A 19,538-nucleotide genomic window follows, 5' to 3' on the forward strand; every position below is an offset into this window, starting at 1 on the left:
AGAGGAAAATTAGTCAAAACAAGATGGTGAGAGCAATACAGAGTTTCAAATCAAGTTAATAGGAAATCAAAGTGGGTTACTATAATATATCCTGCTATTTTTTATTTATTTTTCCCTTAATTAAAAGGATAAAAATGAAAAAGTAGATAATAAAAAGGAGATTGAGATAAAAAAGAGGGCATAGCAACAAAACAGCTCAGGTCAAAACATAGCCATTTAAGCAGAATAGTGTTTCACCACAAGAAAATCTCGACATAATAGTAGTTACCATAGTGTCTCTTCCCTTAAAATCTTTGGGTATAACTTCGTATACTGTAGCATCAAACATATCAAGACAATGTAAAATCGTTCAAGAGAATGACAGTATTACAGGGTATTTAGAATCAACTAACAGAAAATGAACCATGGTTTCTGTATAATCTCCTTGTCTCTAAAAGTTTTTGCTTATATTATCACATATAATAAAATCCAATAAGATACAACACGTTAAAACTGATGGAGACAGAAGAACAAAAGCTTGATGGGGCTTCAAAACAAGAGGATATTAAATCAGCACTGCCTATTATGATGTCTTGTTTTCTCCAAAATGGCTGTTCCTACCATCCAACCTTTTCTGCCTCATTTCTGTTGAGCTCTTTTTCTGTCATTAGTTGTCAGTTTGTCCCCTTCATTTCGCTTTCTGCTCCATTCATTGTGGCCACTCTGCCACTATTTCTGGAATCTTGGTATTTTTCATTTTTAGAATATCCTGCAGTAATCTCTGTAGAGTTGAATTGGTGGTTGCAAATTCCCCTAGTTCCTCTTTATCCTGGAAGCACCTTGTTTTTCCATCAATTTCTAGGGACAGTTGTGCAGGAAATATCAATCTTGGCTGGAGGTTATAATCTTTCAAAGCTTGAATTATTTCCCTCCATGTTCTTCGTGATTTGATGGTTTGTGCCCAGAAGTCTGCTGTAATTCTGATGGGTGTTCCCTTGTAACTGATCTGTTTCTTGTCTCTGACTGCTTTTAGTATTCTGTTCTTACATTGGATTTCTGGAATTTTGATTATTATATGCCTGGGTGTAGCTCTGTTTGGGTTGTAGGTGGCTGGGGTCCTGTATGCCTCATACATCTGAGTATCTTTACCTTTTGCTAAATTAGGGAAATTCTCCTGGATTATTTCTGTGAATAGCTTTTGTAGTTCATTTGTTTGAGTCCCTACTTCCTCTTTTATGTTCTTAATTCTTAAGTTATGGATCCTCTTATCATCTTCTAGTCTTTGTATTATTGCTGTTTGTTTTCTTGTTATTTTTAAGAAGTTTTTCATTTTATGCTCCCACCTTACAAATCTGTCCTCCAGTTCTGATAATCTATCCTTAGTTTCTTTCAAGCTGTTATGCCAGCTTTCAGTAGAGTTTTTAGTTTCCTGGTAATCTCTTTGAACCTGCTTCACGTATCCTATGTTTTCTCTATTTTCTCCATCAAACAATTCTCCCCTTTTTTTCTGTTCTTCCATTCCACCATTTGTTTTTTCTTGGGCGGTGCTTAGCATTTCTCTAACTAGTCTACTTATTTCTTGCTTTATTTCATTAAATACTTCATTTTTGAACTTATTTATGAGGCTCTGGAGATACCGCTTTATGTCTATAGGTGCCGTGTTTGATATTGCATGTTTTCTGTCTTCATTCTCTTTTGCATTTACCTTTCCTGGATCAGTGTTCTCAGGATTGGGGATTGAGGACCCTTTCTTGTTGCTCCCTTTTCCCATACTTTTTGTTCTGTCCATACAAGTGTATGTAGGAGGCCCAGTTTTTTTTTTTTTTTTTTTTTTTTTTTTTCTCTTTTTCTGTTACAGTTTGTTTGAATCTGCCGGCCAGGTGTTCCCGCCCACTGCAGTGTACTAGGGAGACACAGACCTGGGCAGGCTCTTCTGGGCCTGCCCCTCCAGGTCAACCTACTGAATGCTTCACTGCTCGGGTGCACCGCCAGGTGCAGGGACCTGATTTGGGATAGCCTACTGATCTTAGTCTGCAGGCCAAGCGCTCCCCACCACTCCTGCTTGAGAGGGGAATATGCGACTAAAGTCACTGCAGGGCCCTGTTCCAGCTAGTCTGCTCGTTCCCAGAATGTCCTCTGTTGGAGTCTCCTAGTCTATGAAAGGGTCCCCATTTCTCTCACTCACCGCAGGTCGATGCAGGGCTCCCTGCCAGTCCCACCCTCAACGCCGTTTGGTTGTGGATTCCAGCTCTCAGAGCTTTCGCCCATCTCTCTCCCTGCTGTGCGGATTGGGACGCAGTATCAGCAGCAGGAAATTCAAATCGCGGCTTCCAATGGCGCGGAATCCAGCTTCTGCTCTGAGATTTTATCTGTTCCTGTTATAGCATCAGGATTGCATTTCCAGTTGGTTTCTCTCAGCTTAGTTCGTTCCTGGGTCGGCAGGGTACATCTCCCCTCGCTTAGGACTCCCCACACGGCACCGCTCCTGGATTCTAAACTGGTAATCTCAGAGAGCCTCTGTGGCTGCTATTTGTCCGCCATGTTCTCCCGGAAGTCCCTTATTTTTATTTTTAAAAAACTTTTAGCCGAGGCATTTTATTCATAAGTTTTACATCCCTAGAAAAAGAATCCCAGGGTGTTCCCTCCTGTGTGTCTTTGTTATGCTTCTTTGTGGTTCATAATGCCAGCTGAGGTTGTCAGTACAATGAAATTAAATTGTTGGGATGGGTACAGATTGTGCTGCCGTTTTTCCAGGTCTTTCAGCTGCGCATCAAACCTGGGCCTGATCGCTCCACACTTGTTTGACCTGCCTGAGAGGTTGATAGTTTTCCCAGCCTTGTGTTCGATAATGATTTCAAGTTCACCAATGTTCACCATCATGGTTGAAACCAAATGGCGACTTGGGAGCACAGTGTAATAAGGACCTGGTGTGTAGTTCTTGCTTTCTTGTCCTGCATTACACCAAGGATCAGCTTTGAGGGGGATTGGGAGTTCTGGGAAGCAGTTTGTTTTCTTGATGTTCCATGTTTTCTTTTGTTGTTGTTGTTTATTTTCTGTTTAAGTTTGTAGGGGCTTATAGTGAAAAGACTTTTGTCAGTATGGAGATTCCTTTAGTTAGCCTCCTTTTCAGTGATCCACTCTGGGTTTGGCTAAGTATAGTCCTTGGCCTCTGTCCTAAGATCTGGCCATCTCTGTTAATTTAGGAGAGAGGGAAGGATGCAGTACGACAGCCCAGTATATACTTTTCAGGGAGTAGACTCCAGTATAGTTAATGTTACAAACGTAATCTTGATGTTGGCATCCAGAGAACACCCATTAATGGCAATAGTCATACAGCATGCAGCCTTTGAAATGTCAGGCAACAGTAATGTTTTCCAAGACAAATTAGATATTGACATACCATAGGACCTAGTAGTGTACTGGCCTTAACAATAGAAAAAAAAAACTACATTTATTTACTTTTTACTCTTTTGAGGTTTTTGAAGTAGGGTCTTGCCATGTAGTTCAAGATGGCCTGTAACATGTAGTGATCTTGCCTCAACCTGCTAAGTGCTAGGATTACAGGTGTATGCTGCTATACCTGCCTAGAAATCCACAACCCTAATACTACTGACATTTAGCAAATATGTGCTGAAAGCAACTCTGCTTCTAATCATGATAAAGCAATTCAACTGTAATAACAGTTAACTATCTAAAGATTAATGAAGCTTAGTGATTATATTATTAAAGTTAGGGAACTGGAAATGATAGAATGCAAGAGGGAAAACTGAATAATGGAAAAAGAAGAGGAGGAGAGAGAAGTGAGAAAAAGGATCCTGCTAAAGAGAAGAGTATACAATTCGTTAAAGGCAACAGAAAAAAACTTGAAATAGGGGGAAAAATAGGAAAGGAAGAAGAATAAGGAAAAGAAAGCAATCGTATGGAGTTTAAAGATAAGAAAAAAAATTGGGCTATAGATTTAGCTCAGTGGTATAAGTGCCTGCCTGGCAAGCGTGAGGTGGTGAGTTTGATCCCCAGTACCAAAAAAAAAAAAAAAAGAAATAAAGAAAAAAAAAAAAAAAAGGAAAAGAGAAAAAGACGTGAAAAAGGGAAAAAACAACAACAAAAGAAGTCCAATGGGAAATCCCCCAGACCCTAAGAAACCAGTGAAGAAGAAAGAAGAAATGAAAAAGCATTTTTTCTCAAAAATTTTTTAATTCAGGGTCTTGCTATGTAGTTCCGGCTGGCCTGTTGCACTGTGTAGCCCAGGCTGGCCTGGAACTCTAAGCAGCAGTCCTTCTGCCTCAGTCTCCTGAGTGCTGGGGTTACAGGTGTGCACCGTCATGCCTGGCTCTGAGTGTGTTTTTTGAATGAGTGGTTCTGTTCCTGGATCTGCAGTTTTGGAATCCAGTTTTCTCTGCCTAGCTTTGTGGCTATGGTAACCTACTTCAAAGGCCCTTGTGTTATACTATGTTGTGGCATTGCCCAAACCCAGATGTGTTCTTGCTCACTCCTGTAGATAAGAAAGACAGTCAGGTCCTAGGTCTGTGCTGATTGCCACAGCAGGGCTAGGGCTCAAGTACGTACTAGCACTTTTAGACCCTGTGCAATGCAGGCTGGGGCACACAGACTTCTATGGCAGGGGACAGGGCATGCCTGGCTGAAGTTCAAAACCCTCAGTGCATCTCTCTCTTTCCAGCAGCTGTCTTCCACCGCGGTCTCCTGTGACTCTCACCCAGTCACTATGGGATGGTAACACTTGAATCCTGAAGTGAAGCCATCTCTGGCTGTTCTGAGCTCTAGATTCAAACAATTACCCCATTCCTGGAAGGGTGCCTGAACAAGCAGTCTCTGGCAGTATGTGCTGGGATCTCTTTCAGCTGTTGCCTGCCATGTGGAGGAAGTCCCTTGCTGCTGTGGATCACAGTAGCTGCTGGCCCCCCCGGAGTCTGTCACTGGCCCAGCGCCACTATTGTTGTTCCTTGGAGACTCCAAATGCTCACCTGGCTTCTGCAGAGCTGGGCTCCCTTCTCTGCAGTCTACAACCCACATGCTGGGCAGAAGGCCCAGGCTGTTCTGTTTCCTTCTCTGCAGCTAGTCCATCTGTCAAAGTACTGTAGCTTTAAAATTTTGTGTCCATTCATTCCCAATTTCTAGCAATCTACTACTTCTTCCCTTTTTTCCTCCCCTAAGTTATTTCTCATTGTCTGGATTCTGGGTCTCAAAGAGGCTGGAGTTTGCTCCTAGTCTCCACTCATTCATTTCGATTGTCCCCTAAATCTCAAATGCTGTGCTTGGATTTATTCTTTCTGCCTTCAGAGTAAATCCACAGCAACATAAAATCATTTCTGTTTCATTGCATTGAAGGTTTTGGGGTCAATTTTACAAGATTTGTGGCAGAATTTGTTTTAGCTGATAACATATCGTTTTAAGATACTATAAGACTTGCAGACTGAAAAAAATTGTTTGAGAAGTGGAAGTTTTTAAGCCGGGGTGGTGCTACACACCTGTACTTGGGAGGTAAGGGCAGCAGAATCACTTCAAGTTTGATGCCAGCCTGGGTTACATAGCAAGACTGTGTCTGAAACAACCATACCAAACCAAACCAAAAAAACTGAAATTTAGAAAAATTTAGTGAGAATGACTTCATTTTTGCATTAAACTTTTACTTCCAGTTGCATTATATTTGCCTTGGAAGTTATCCTTGTATTATGTTTCACTGTTTCATGTATTTTATTATTAAATTATTACAAAATATCTTTGTAAATAGTTATAAAATAAATTTATTTTAGGTATGGGGAGTATGGAATCTAGGGCTTCTACACTGAATTTACAATGCCAGCCTTTTGTTTTTTTTAGTTTTTATTTGAGACAGCATTCTGGCTAAGTTACATAGGTTATAGGCAAACTTGTTATCCTCTTGCCTCACCCTCTTCTTTAAGAGTGCTGGGATTATAGGCATGTGCCACCATGCTTAGTTACATCATAATAGGACCTCAGTAAAGGTTTGTTACATGTGGGTTACAATCACTCTGACACAAATTGCTCAATGGCTGTGGGTAGATTGCATAATCTCTCGTAATATCTTCATCATGAAACTACTAATGCTCTCCCTTCAAGGGTTAGTGATAATTAGGTATTAGACTGCTTTGAAGATGAGTCTGTTGAGCATTACAATCATCCTATTACAGGTGAATCATTAGTATCAAGTTTGTAGATAAAAGCTTTCCCAAAGTTTGAAGTTAATTAAATGGGGCTGAAGTCATTATTTGGTGCCCGCTTACTTCTTGGCTGTTTGCTTCACCTAAATCTCTAGGTGGAAGATTTGGGTAGGAAGGAATCTTTGCATTTGGTTTCTGCCAAATCTGTATCATGTAGCTAGGAGGAGACTGAGACACTGTCATGGTGAGACACGTGACATACCCGTGCAGCGCAGCAGCTAGGATGCTGTGCCTCGCATTTTATGCAAACCATGTAATTTGCTTGAGGTCCTTCAACTCTTGAGGTGCTCATTAAAAATGCTGTCTATCGAGAGATTCTGCTTCAGCAGGTTATATGTCTGGAATGCTGAGGTTTCTGGTGCAGGTCGTGTGTTGAAAATAGCTTGAGAGCCAGGAGTGGTGTTGCATGCTGGTAATCCCAGCCCTTGGGAAGCTGAGGCAGGAGTATAGCCATGAGTTTGAGGGCAGCCTGGACTACATAATGAATTTAAGGGTAGGCTGAACTAGTGAGATCCTGTCTCAAAAACAAAACAAAATAAAACAAAATAAAATTTTAAAAAACCCTAAAAAAACACAACCACAACAAAAAGGGAAATTTTAGTACCTGCATATGCAACATTAAAACAGATAGCTTGATCAAACAAGATTGTGAAATAATAAATGTTGGTGTTAGCAGGGGGAGATTATAAGTTAAATTTTTGCAGAAGATTGCATGAAAGAAATGGCTCTTAAGTGATAAAAGATTGGATTTGATCGGAAGGAATGTGCTGGCCCTGGTAGAGGCCTGGCTCATTGGTGTAACACTTGCTGAGCAACCACAAGGCCCTGGATTCAAACCTGTGAATGTAAGCCAGGCATATGCTTAGGAACATAGCACCCAGTAGGCTAAGACAGGAGGACTGCAAGTTCAAGCCTAGCCTGGCCAAGTTAGTGACTTAGCCAGATCTTGTCTTAAATCAAAAGAAAAACAAAAGGCTGAGGAGTAACTCATTGCAGTGACCCTGGGTTAATTCCTATTCTCTCTCACACACACACACACACACACACACACACGACAGGTGAAATAGTTTATAGGTATTAATTTGTGTACGGATCACCTGGGCATCTTGTTAGAGTGATTTCTGATTAGTCGGTTTGGGACCAGGGTTTAAGTTTCTCCGTATCTAATGAGACAGATGGCACCATGTTGTTCACAGACCACATCTTGAGTAAAGATTGTCTTACGTGAGTAATTGAGTTGGGTGATGTTTGAGGCATATAACCTTGGGGGACTACACAGATCTTATAATGGACTCTTCAGAGATAGTGTAGTACAGTAGTGGGAACCTACGGCATGTGGGCTGCAGCCTGCTGTTTGTATCATTGAAAGCTCTGAAGGGTTCAGCATCACTGGTATAGCATAAACAACACTGTAGGGTATTAGAAATGAAGAAAAGTTTTTTTTGCTGTCAGGTACTTGTTAGATCAGTGATGGTGAACTTACGACATGTGTGCTGCGGTGGGTACCCACTGCCCGGTCAGCACACAGCCAAGTGGCCCAGCCATTGCCCCAGCAGCCCAGCATAGAGCATCGAGCATGGATGACAGCATGGGAGAGCATACCTAACGCAAACTTTTACCATTCAGTAACAAGCCATTTGTATTGTTGGAAGCTCTGTCACTGTGTTTTTCTTCTAAGACAAAAGATGTTAATGTATGAGTTGATTTTTATAAACTAAAACCTCAATATTAGGTTTATTTGCAGTGTTGGCACTGTGATAAGTCAGTGTGTTTTGTGTTGCATCTTGGGCATTCATCTGTACAACATTGGCGATAACTGATGTTAGAGTTGATCTGTCTCTGAGTTTCATGGTTTTTTTTGGAGGGGTGGGGTACCAGGGGTTGAACTCATGACCTCGCGCTTGCCAGGCAGGCGCTTGTGCTGCTGAGCTAAATCCCTGGCCCCTAGCTTCAGTATATTTACTGCGTTAAAGTGTAGTACTGTGGAAGACAAGTGTCTGGCACTTTTAAAAAGCATCCATTGGTTATAGGATGTTATTGAGGAAGTATGTTACACGTATCCTTGAATTGCATCTCAAAGGGGTGGCGTCCACTTTGTATAAGTGTCCACTTTGTAAGTAGCTGACCAGTGCTTCTGGGGTGCTTAAATGAGTAAGTGGTAGTGTATTCTGCACATTAATGTTTTTTTTTCATCCTTAATTATAGACATTCCAGTGTTCAAATTTCCTTCTTTTTTGAGCAAAGTTATTGCTATTTAGCTCAGATGGCCTTGAACTCCCTATGTAGCGCAGGCTGGCCTCAAACTTAAGTGAACCTCCTGCCTCAGCCTCCAGACTGCTGAGATTAAAGTGTGCACCACCATGCCCTATAGTTATTTCAATTTCTAATTGCTTTTTATGCCTTTTAGTACCAGTGTAGTCTTGTAGCTTTAAAACCAGATCATAGTAAATTGTATCAAAGCACAAATTAGACATTGGGTTTTTGGCAAAAAGTTTTACAGAGTGAATGTTACTTTACAAAGTGAATATATTCAGGTATCTTTAATTATATATTGTTGGCCAGATATTGTTACGTGCCTTAATCCCAGTGCTCGGGAGGCTGAGAGGAGGATTGCTAGGAGTTCAAGGCCTGCCAGGGCTGCATAGTGAAAGGCCTCACTGAACTATACAATGAGACTATGTCTCAAAAAACTACAACTAAAAAATTTTTTAAAAATTATATATTTAAAATATTCTTTGAGTTGCTAGTAAGTACTTTTTTGGGTGTGTGTGTGATTGAACCCAGGGTTTTGAGTGTACTAAACCGTGTGCTCTACCAGTGAACTACATTCCTAGTCCCTAGTAAACATGAATATATATGTGTATATTTTTGTGTGTGTGCATATATATATATATATATATATATATATATTTTTTTTTTTTTTTGGATTTCTGTTATCTTATGTTTTGTTTTGCTTTTTAGAGACAGTGTCTCTGTGTATAGTTTAGGCTGGCCGTAAATTCACTATCAGGCTAGCCTCAGAGTCAACAGTCATCCTGACTTGGCCTCCCAAGTGCTGAGATAGGTATATGCCACAACGCCTGGCACTTATATAATTATAAATGAATAAATCAAGAGAGGAAAGGGAAAGTTCTTCCTTAAAGCAGTATGGATGCTGGTCATGCCTATAATCCCAGGCTTTGGGACACTGGCAGGATCGCCCCCAATTTAAGGCCAGCCTGGTCTGCATAGTTTGTGTATGAGGGACATAGACTGGAGCCAGATCGAGGAATATGAAAGGTCTTATGGGCAAAGCTGTGAAGGACATACAGAAAGAGACTGAGTACTTTTCTATTTTGAAAGAGATCAGAGGTCTGATAACTAAATTCAGTACTGTATATTTTCCTGGTCAACATCTTGGACCTGAGACATGTTACTGAGACACTGAGATAATCTGATTGTGTTGGATTGGCTTTATGTTATAGTATGGCTGTAATGTAAAGTGTCCTTATTTTGGGTGGTATGTACCAGAGTAATTAGGAGGGCGTGAGACATCATATCATAGATTATGTGTACTCCAAACAGTCATACACCTTTTCTTGAAACTTTTTCAAAGGAAAAACAAGAAATTAAACATACTTTTTTAAACATAATTTTTATATTGTTTCTGTGTTTACAGATTGTTACATTTTTCTGTATTTGTGGTATGATTCAGTCAATGCAGGTTGAAGAAATACTGCTTTTCCTACACATTATTTACTAGTGCATGTTACGTATATACATGAATGGATTTTATTTGGATGGATTTGTAAATGCACGTAACATTTTAATCATTTAGTTTCCTCTCCCCTACCTTTCCTCTTGTCTGATAATACTTTTGCTTTTACTTTTTGTTAAACTTTTTTTGTGGTACAGGGGAGTCAACTTAGGGCAGTGTTGGGGAACCTGTGGCCTATGCTGCACCAGCAAGACCTAAAAGGTTCTCAGTCACCAACCTAGAATCTGCACTGAGCTATGTCCCCGGACAGGGTTTGGGTAACTTGCCCACCGGCCCGGGCCACAGCATTTCAGAGTGTTGGATTACAGGCATGTGCCACCATGGCAGGTATTTCTTTTACTTTGTCAGTCTTTAAAAATTCCATATGTTAGGAAAGCCCCATGGTATTTGTGTTTTTAAATCTGGTTATTTTACTTAAAAATGATGTCTGGTTCCCACCATTTTTCTGTAGATGATAAACATGTTTTTTAAAGCTTTTGTTTGTTTGTTTACACAGTGTCTCACTCTATAGCTTAGGCTGGCCTCAGAGTACGCACAGTAATTCCCCTGCCTCATCCTCCCGAGTGCTGGGATAACAGGCATGAGCCAGCATACCTGGCTGACATAAGTATTTTTTTAATGGTTGCATAATTGTGTGTGTGTGTGTGTATCACGTTTTTACTTATTCATCTGTTGGGTGCCTAAGCTGGTTCCATACGTTGGGTTTTATAGTGTTCCCCAGTATATGAGTATGGGCCTATTCCTGTGGCATGCTGACTTCGATTTCTTTGGGTATATACTAAGGAGCAGTATAGCTGAAATGAATGGTAGCTCTGCTGTTAGTTATTTGAGAAACCTCCATAGTGATTTACATCCCATCAACTGTGTAACAGGGTTCCTTTTCCCCTGTATCCTTGCCAGCATTTAATGTTTTTTTATTATTGATAATATCGATTCTGAGGGATGAAATGGGATCTTAATGCAGTTTTGATTTAAATTTCCCAAAAGTATTCTTGATTATCCAAGAATATTAAGAGTTCTGTTTGTATTAATAGGAAAAATACGTATTTTTTAATATTGTCTTTCAGAAAGCTGAAGTTGATGGTAGTTTAAGTGACAGCCATGTATCTCCTCCAGCCAAACGCACTTTGAAACAACCAGATTCTGTTTGCAAAGACAAATCAAAATCACGAAGTACTGGCCAGCGAGAGGAATGGAACATATCAGCTGGACAGACTAGGTAAGATGGGACACCTCACTGATGTCTTTTCATGAATTGTTTGATGTGATTCAGGGCTGATGTTAATGATAATTTCTTGAACTTCTGAAAAAAAGTGTCATTTACCTATAAACTTTGTTAGATTTACAACTTTTGTGCAAGTTTTTTCTCTGTGCTATGGTGTATTTATCTTATAGAGATTTATATTACACAATAGGAACTGTATAATAGTACATTGTATACTACTGAAAGAATAAGGATTTTGATAGTTTTGAGCATGCTTTCATATTTACAGTTCTGCAAATTTCAGTAGCAACATAGGAGTAGTTTTTTAATTGGAAAATAAAATCTCTTTTAAGGTTTTTGTATATTTTACTTGAATTGATATAGTAAAATGTTAATAAAATTTTAATTAATTTAAAAAAAATCTTTTCATCTGTGATCTTGTTTTTAAACTTAAACTTCTTTGTGTTGTTACATATATATATATATATATATAAACTCTTAATTTTACTCAGCTTCAAAGTGAGTATTAATAATTTAATGTAGATATGATAAGCTTACCTGTACATAGAGAACTTTGGGAATATATATAGGCTTTGCCAGGCCATGTCCGTACATTGTGTGCCATAAGGAGTATCTCTTGAGGTTTTTTTAATTTCCCATTGCCTGGGATCTATGTAGAAAAATACATGAATCATTGTTTGTTAATATTTTCCACCTTGTCCATACTCATTCATCTGTAAGATGAAGCAGGTCTACATGTTATAATGATGTTACTTAAGATGATTGTTCCCACCTGGGCACAGGAGTGCCACCTGTAACCTGTAGTTCTTGGAAGGCTGAGGGAGAAAGACCAGTTGATCCTAGGAATTCGAGACCAGACTGAGCTGCATGAAACTGTCTCTTAGGAAAAAACAAAGAGAGTACTGCCATTTAATTGTACTTTGTCACTTTGTCTACCTGTTGTAATCTGTGTTTTACACTTGTTAAATGAACGAATCAGGCTTTTTTGTAGATAAATGTTCTTAAAATGTTCTTTTAGTATTGCAGCTGTTTATCCTAGACTTAACCTCTAGCTGGCTTTCATGTGAATTGGTCATGTTCATGCCAAGCAGAATATGATGGGGAGCACTTAGTCCCAGCTGCTCAGGAGGCAGGGAAAGAAATCAAAAGTAAGAGACCTGAATGGGCCATTTAGGGAGACCTGGTCTCAAAACACTGAACTAGGGGCATAGCATAGGGGTAGAGTGCCCACGAGTGGTTAAATTCGCAGTACTGAAAAAAACAGCTCCTAAACTATTTGAGGAGGTGGGATGATAATTGTACTTCTGTCTAGGTATCTTACAGCACTATATTCCTTTTTAAAAATGTATAAGTGCATTTTCAATAAAAAGCTTAAGTAATGAATACTTATCGTTTATTATGTATTGGTAGAAGGATAATATTTAGCAGTTCATACAGTTTAGAAAGTTAAAAATACTTAGTTGGTTCATCTTGGAACATGAATAAATGCTCTACTGCCAGAGTTAGTTTGTTAGTGGTTTTTTTTGTCTTTTTCCTTTTTATCGGTACGGAGGATCAAACTCACGACTGCCTGCTTGCAAGGCAGGCGCTTATGCCGCTGAGCTAAATCCCCAGCCCCAGTTTGTTAGTGTTTTAAAGAGCCTAAAAAGAAAATGCCATTTAATCTGTTTGATTCAACAGAACTGAATTTTAAGGAAAAGAAAATTTCTTTTTGTTTTTTGAGACAGAATCTCACTATGTAGTTCAAGCTTCCTTGAACTCACTGTGTATCCTGGGCTGACCTCGAACGCGCGGTGATCTTCCTGCCTCAGCCTCCTGAGTGCTGGGATACAGGCATGTACCACCGTGACTGGCCTAAGGGAAATTTATAGTGGAAATAGTTTAGATTTTGAGATGATGGAAAAATCATGATCACAGATTTTATAAATGCAAATTGGGACTTACTTTAAGACTTGTGTTTGTTTTGATTCAGTAATTCTACTTGGTGAGTGTCTAAGTTAAAATTATTGAAGTTGGGCTAGGGATTTAGCTCGGCAGCATAAGTGCCTGCCTGGCAAGTGTGAGGTCATGAGTTTGATCCCTGATACAAAAAAAAAAAAAAAAAGAAAGAAAAAATTGGAATCCTCTTAGAGAAATACCTTGTTAAAAAAATAGGAAAATAATTTTATAAATGATCATTCATGTATAGGAGAAATGAATATTATAAAACTTAATTAGCTATAAAAAAGAATGAATCCTAAAGAACTTTGTAAAGATCATGAGCTTCTTTGAAGAAATTACCTTTGATTGGTAAAATAACTTTTCCTTTTAGAGATAGGCAATTGAAGATAGAGGTAAAAGTGGACCTGAAGCTTGAGTCTTCGTCAGGATAGGTTCATTAATGAATTAAGATAGATTTTCTTTGGGGAGAAATTTGAATTTATATATTTGGAGATGTATGCTTTATCAACATAGATTTTGTGTGTGTATGTGTGTGTGTGTGCGTGTGTGTATGTGTGATGCTGGGAATTGGACCCTGTGCCTCACATTTACTACTACTGAGGGACATCCCAAGCTCAATAGAATTTTAATGATTTTTTTTGGTTTAAAAAAATCTTTAGTATATATTGCTTCTTAAAAATTTATATAACCCAACAAAATAACAGGATAAAACCGATCAAAACAGAGCAGTGAAAAGTGGTACAAAACTTCAAAACAAGATAATAGAATGTATTCCTTATTTTATATGTAGGAATTCACAAATATAGGATGAAACTCAGGTTAGATATGGTAACTTACATATATTTGAGCGTAGAAGGCTATTTTGTAGACTTGTGGGGGCTTGTGTTTGTTGTTGGGGAGGCAGCCTGGAGAGGGGTGTGTATCTGGTGTCTGTAGAGAGTAGTAGAAGGGCACATGACATGATACAGACAAAATTAAATCTTAGGCTAACAAAACACTGAATGAGAACATGTTTGAAGTTTGGCTTTTGGTCCAGAGATGAGGGAGTTTTACAGCCACTGTGCCCATCAGCTGAGGCACGTTAGAAGTGATGGTGGTAGAACTTGGAGAAGTTCTGTCACAGCTAAGTCTTGTTCTGAAACGAGACTTACGGTGCTCAAAAACCAGTAATTGCTTGGCTTTATATGGGAAAGGAAAATGTTTTTTGTATATGCGTTTTTGGTGCTGGGGATTGAAGCGAGAGCCTTGCTCACGCCATGCGTGCCTTCTTCCGCTGCTCCGCGCTCCTGGCCAATAGTAACTTTGTTGTTGTGGTTGTTGGTTTTTGTTTGTTTGTTTGAGACAGGGTCTTGCTATAGAGTTTAGGCTGGCCTTAAACTCACTGTGTAGCCCATGCTGGCCTCAAACTCACAGTGACCCTCTTGCCTCAGCTTTCCAAATACTGAGATTACAAGTGTGTGCCACTATACCTGGCTTGCCAGTAATAATTTTTATTTTTTATTTTTTGGTATTGAGGATTGAACTCATGATCTCACACTTACCAGGCAAGTGCTTGTGCCGCTGAGCTAAATCCCCAGCTCCAGTAATAACTTTTAAGATTAGTATTGTAGTGATGTATACTCCAGAGAACTTAAAGCTTTAGAAAATTCTAATGTAATAATTATCTGATAAAGGTGAAACTGTATTCATTTAAAAAATCAGGGAATAGATCCTGGGATCTCACTGTAGTTTCAGGCTGGCTTTGAGCTTGCTTTGTAGCTTGGGCTCGCCTCAAACTCGACACAGTCCTCCTGCCTCAGCCTGTCAGGCATGGGGTTTACAGGTGTGCGCCATTATGCTTAGCTTGTTTTTTTTGTTGTTGTTGTTTTGAGACAAGGTCTTGTGCTGTTGTTGAGGCTGACCTTTAATTCACTGTGTGACCCAAGCTGGCTTTGAATCCATGGTGATCCTTCTGCCTCAGCCTTGCAGAGTGCTTGGGATTTCAGGTGTGCACCGCTGCCCAGTCTTCTTTTTTATTTTTTAATCTTTAATCTTTGAAAATTACTTATTTAAATACTATCTGAGTTTCCATTGATAGCTCTTTTATTAGGTAGTACTTTGGCTTTTTTTTGAAACAGAGTCTTACTGTGCAGTTCAGGTTGGCCTTGAACTCTCTGTAATGTAGGCTGCTTGCAGTGGTCCTCCTGCCTCAGCCTCCCAAGTTCTAGGATTACAAACATGTACCGCCATACCCAGTTGAGCTTTCTCAACTAAGAAACACTCACTGGCTTTTAAGTCTTCATTTGTAATGACCTTTTGAGTGGTTTTTAAAAAGTGATTTACATTTTTCTTCACCCAAATGAGAGAATTGAAAAACCACTGTTTTGAGGAATCAGCTAAATTTTAATTTTTTTTTTGATCCCAGGAATCGAATTCACAACCTTGGATTTGCTAGGCAGGCACTCACGTAAGCTGCTGAGTTATATCCCCAGCCCCTAGATTTTAATTTTTCAGTTGAAAATGTGTACTAAAATGTTTTGAAGAAGTTATTAAATATTATTTGTGTTTGGCTTTTTTTTTTTGGTCATCTTACAGTTTATTATGTGAAAAAATTTGTCATGGTTTGAAACTTATTTTGTCAGCCAAAGCCATTAGCTACTATGTGTTGCCAGGCAACTTACGCCTCACTTAAATTTATGTTATCTAGTAAGCTTCAGTCTTTTCATTAGGATTGTAATTCATAGAGTTGATGACAGAACCATTTTGTGTGTAATCTGTTAGGAAAGCTTTTCTTTACGGAATCTAATGACAGGGTATTTTGTTAATTCATACATTACAAATCTTAAGGTAAAGTAGATTTATCCTATAAAAATGGTGTCACCAACATTGATTTATTATTAACAAAATTTTAAATATTAAAATAGTGATTCCAGCAGAATTACTTTTCTTGCTTATCCAAACAAATGCTGATGTGTTTGCGTATTAAATATAACTGTGTTTTAGGTTAACTTCTCAGCCTGGCGCTACATTACCGAATGGACATAGTGGCTTATGTGAGTATCCTATTACAAAACTGTTTGGTATTTAAATTCTTACAATGGTGTTAGATTAAGCATCAACGCGTGGGAATAGAGGGTGATTTAATACTGTGCGAAGCATATAGTTGGAAATGGCTAGATTTTACTCCTTGCAAAAATGGATGTAATTATTAAATTTTGAGAAATACACATATCTGATAATTTCAAATATGACATAAACAGCTATGGAAAATTTAAATCGAGTATTAAAGCCATTAAAAAGTTACGTTCAATTTTTGTAGTCTTTTTTTCTGTGATAGCTGTGAACCATTTATTTTTTTTTTATTTAAAAAAATATTAAGATAAAAGAGGACATAACAAAACAGGTCAGAACAGAACAATTTAAGCAACGTAGTGTTTTACCACAAGACAGTCCTACATAACAGTAGCCATAGTGTCTCTTTCCTTGAAATATTTGCGTATACCTTCATACACTATAGTATCAAACATAAAAGGACAGTGTAAAACCATTCAAGAGAATGAAAAGTATTACAGGGTATTCAGAATCAACTAACAGAAAACGAACCAATCAATGTTTGTAGTCTTTAAAAGACTATGTAGCTCAGTGATTGTAGCTGGGTGTGGTGGTGCACACCTGTAATCCCAGCATGTGGGAGGCTGAAGCAGGAGGATCAGTGTGAGCTTGAGGCCAGTCTGGGCTACAAAATGAGTTCCAGGCCAGCGTGAATTGCACAGCCTGACCTGTCTCAGAAAGACCAAAACCAAAAAGCAGAAAGTGATTTTGTGTTTTATTCTTTTCTTTGTTTTTGTATTCTATGTGTTGGAATGGAAATGCCTCTGTTTTTCAGCCCTGCGAAGCCACCCCCTCAGAGGGGAGAAGAAGGGGGACGGGGACCTTTCTTGTATAAATGGTGACATGGAAGTCAGGAAAAGTTGTCGTTCCAGAAAAAACAGATTTGAGAGTGTGAACCAGAGTTTGCTCTTTGATCAACTAGTAAATAGGTATGAATATTTGCACAGTCTGCAGTTTATTTTTTTAAAGCCCACTATATATATATTTTTGCTTGGTACTGAGGATCGAAATCATGACCTTATGCTTGCCAGGGCAGGTGCTTATGCAGCTAAAGTAAAACCCCAGCCCTCAGCCCATTGTATTTAAGTACTGACTTACCAATGGGTAGAATTCTTTTAAAACTTAACAGTAGCTGGTAATGATAGTTTTTAACTCAGGATAGTAGATTCAATATAATTTGTATAATTCTGAAATTTTCCTCTATTTTAGCAGTTTAAATAAAATTTTATATTACTTAACTTCACTACTATAGTCCTTTGCTAATTGCTCATTTAATACTTGCTTTTTTTTTTAATTGGTACTAGGTATCGAACTCAGGACCGTACACTTACAAGGCAGGCGCTTATGCTGCTGAGCTAAATCCCTGTCCCTCATTTAATATTTGTGTTCACAGTTTTTAAGCAGTACCAAGTCTCATTGATATATAGCAAATAATAGTTTTGCTTAGCCAGGATTTTGATTCAAAGCTGGGCCTGGTAATAATTGCAGCATTCAAGGAGGCTGAGGCAGGAGGATTACAAATTTGAGCCCAACCTGGGTAGCTTAACATTTTAATGAGGCCCTTTCTCAAAAGATAAAAAAAGCTGTTGCAGTAACTCAGTCCTGGGTTCAATTTCTAGAACTTCGGTGGCGGCTAGATTTTGACTTGCAGATGTTTTGAGCCTGTATTGTTATTTTTATTTTACTTTTGTTTGCTTTCTGAGACAGGGTCTCAATACGTATTATAAGATGATCTTCACCCAACCGTGTAGCTCAGGCTGGCCTAGAATTTGCAGCAGTCTTTTTGCTTCAAGTCTCCTGAGTGCTGGGTTTACAGTTGTGCGCCCCCCACTCCTGTTGGACCTGTATTTGTGGGATTGAGTCACCTAACTAGTGAGTGAGCCTGGCTAATCAGCACTCAGCATCTACAGCTCCGAAATTCTGTTCTCAGATAATATCTTTGTTTGCTGCTACAATAATAATGCCACAGGTTGGGAAAATTATACAGGAATTTCTATCTGGAGTCTGTGAAGCCAACACTGCAGGGACTGAAGCTGCTGCAGGCCTTCTTGTAAGGATGTAACATGGTGGGGGGACTGCAGGGCCAGAACATAGGAGAGGAGAGGAAGGAGCAAGAAGGGGACCGAGGGCCCAGTTCAACTCCTGCTGTTGATAAGCAGCTCAGTTGCTGTGCGGAGGAGTATGCTGTAACCTAATAACCTTTTCAAAGTCCTGCTCTTAACACTGTTGTAGTGAGGCTTGGGTTTCTCGCATCTGAACCTTGAGAACACTAACACCAGTGTACATCATCCTGCTTGGCCTTAACAGTAGTGGTTGCAGTGACCTGGAGAGGGAGGGAGATCAGTGTCATTCCTACTTGACAGGTGTGGACATAATCTAGTATAGTGGTCAGTGTCAGAGTTGGAATGTAATTTACTGTTTACTTAGATCTGGATCTGAACATACAGTAAACAGCATAGAAATGTTTTGTGTTTGTTCAAAACATAAAAGAAGCCAGGCATAGTGGCTCATGCCTGTAATCCCAGCACTTAGGAGGCTGAGGCAGGAGGATTACTGTGATTTTGATGTCAGCCTAGGCTGCATACTGAGTTCAGAGCCAGCCTGAACTTCACAGCCAGATCCTGTCTCAAAAAACAACCCCCAAAACAAAACAAAAAGATATAAAATTGTTAAGGTGTTAGCATATGTTTCTTGGTTTTCAGTATTTTGCTCTAATATCTGGCCAGTTAGTCTTATTTGTCTTTAGACTTTACAGATTCTTTTGGGTTTTTGTACGTTGAATTAGTTTTTAGTATCAGGTAATTATTTATGGTGACATTACGGATGTAATGGACTTATTTATTTGGAGCCTTAGATGTTCTGGTTTATTTTGGGGGGCATTGTTTCCTGATGAATACTGGTGCTGAAAGACATTTAATTGGAATATTAGATGCATTTACATGTCAGAGACAAGTTAGTTTACATGATGTTGAGGAGCTGTCTAAATCTTGGTGTGATTGTGATCGCAGTACCGCAGAAGCTGTGCTCCAGGAAATGGACAACATTAACATCCGACGGAATCGGCGATCAGGAGAAGTAGAGCGACTTAGAATGTGGACAGATACAGAATTTGTGAGTACATGAATCGCTGTGGCAGCTTCTGCCTGGGGTGCTGTGCCTGGGGTAGATGCTATGTGTGTCTGTTACTGCAGAGATGCATTCCCAGGCATCCCCAGCCTCTGAGATAGGGTCTCATTGAGTTGCTGTGTTGCCCAGGCTGGATTTAAACCTGTGACCCTTCTTGCTTAGCCTCTTGGGATACTGGGATTATAGGGACCTGCCGCTGTGCCTGGCTTTAGGCTTATTT

General features: G+C 39.3%; 1 protein-coding gene across 7 annotated transcripts in view; it reads left to right on the forward strand.

The window, feature by feature from the left end:
• Positions 1 to 19,538, forward strand: part of Atad2b (ATPase family AAA domain containing 2B) — a 145,620-nt gene that overhangs the window by 19,131 nt on the left and 106,951 nt on the right. For 5 of the 7 annotated variants that reach the window (XM_063231829.1, XM_063231808.1, XM_063231816.1 and 2 more), the window contains exons 2-5: positions 11,004 to 11,155; positions 16,085 to 16,134; positions 16,968 to 17,121; positions 19,201 to 19,303. In XM_063231829.1, the coding sequence (XP_063087899.1) occupies positions 11,004 to 11,155; positions 16,085 to 16,134; positions 16,968 to 17,121; positions 19,201 to 19,303 (459 nt within the window). Of the gene's footprint in view, positions 1 to 9,940; positions 10,264 to 11,003; positions 11,156 to 16,084; positions 16,135 to 16,967; positions 17,122 to 19,200; positions 19,304 to 19,538 lie in introns of those variants that run through there. The other 2 variants (XM_063231831.1, XM_063231838.1) reach the window with 2 other exon arrangements.

The sequence above is a fragment of the Cavia porcellus genome, unplaced genomic scaffold (assembly GCF_034190915.1).
Source record: "Cavia porcellus strain 051 isolate PalLab524CR breed Dunkin Hartley unplaced genomic scaffold, mCavPor4.1 scaffold_1, whole genome shotgun sequence".
NCBI classification, from domain to species: domain Eukaryota; kingdom Metazoa; phylum Chordata; class Mammalia; order Rodentia; family Caviidae; genus Cavia; species Cavia porcellus.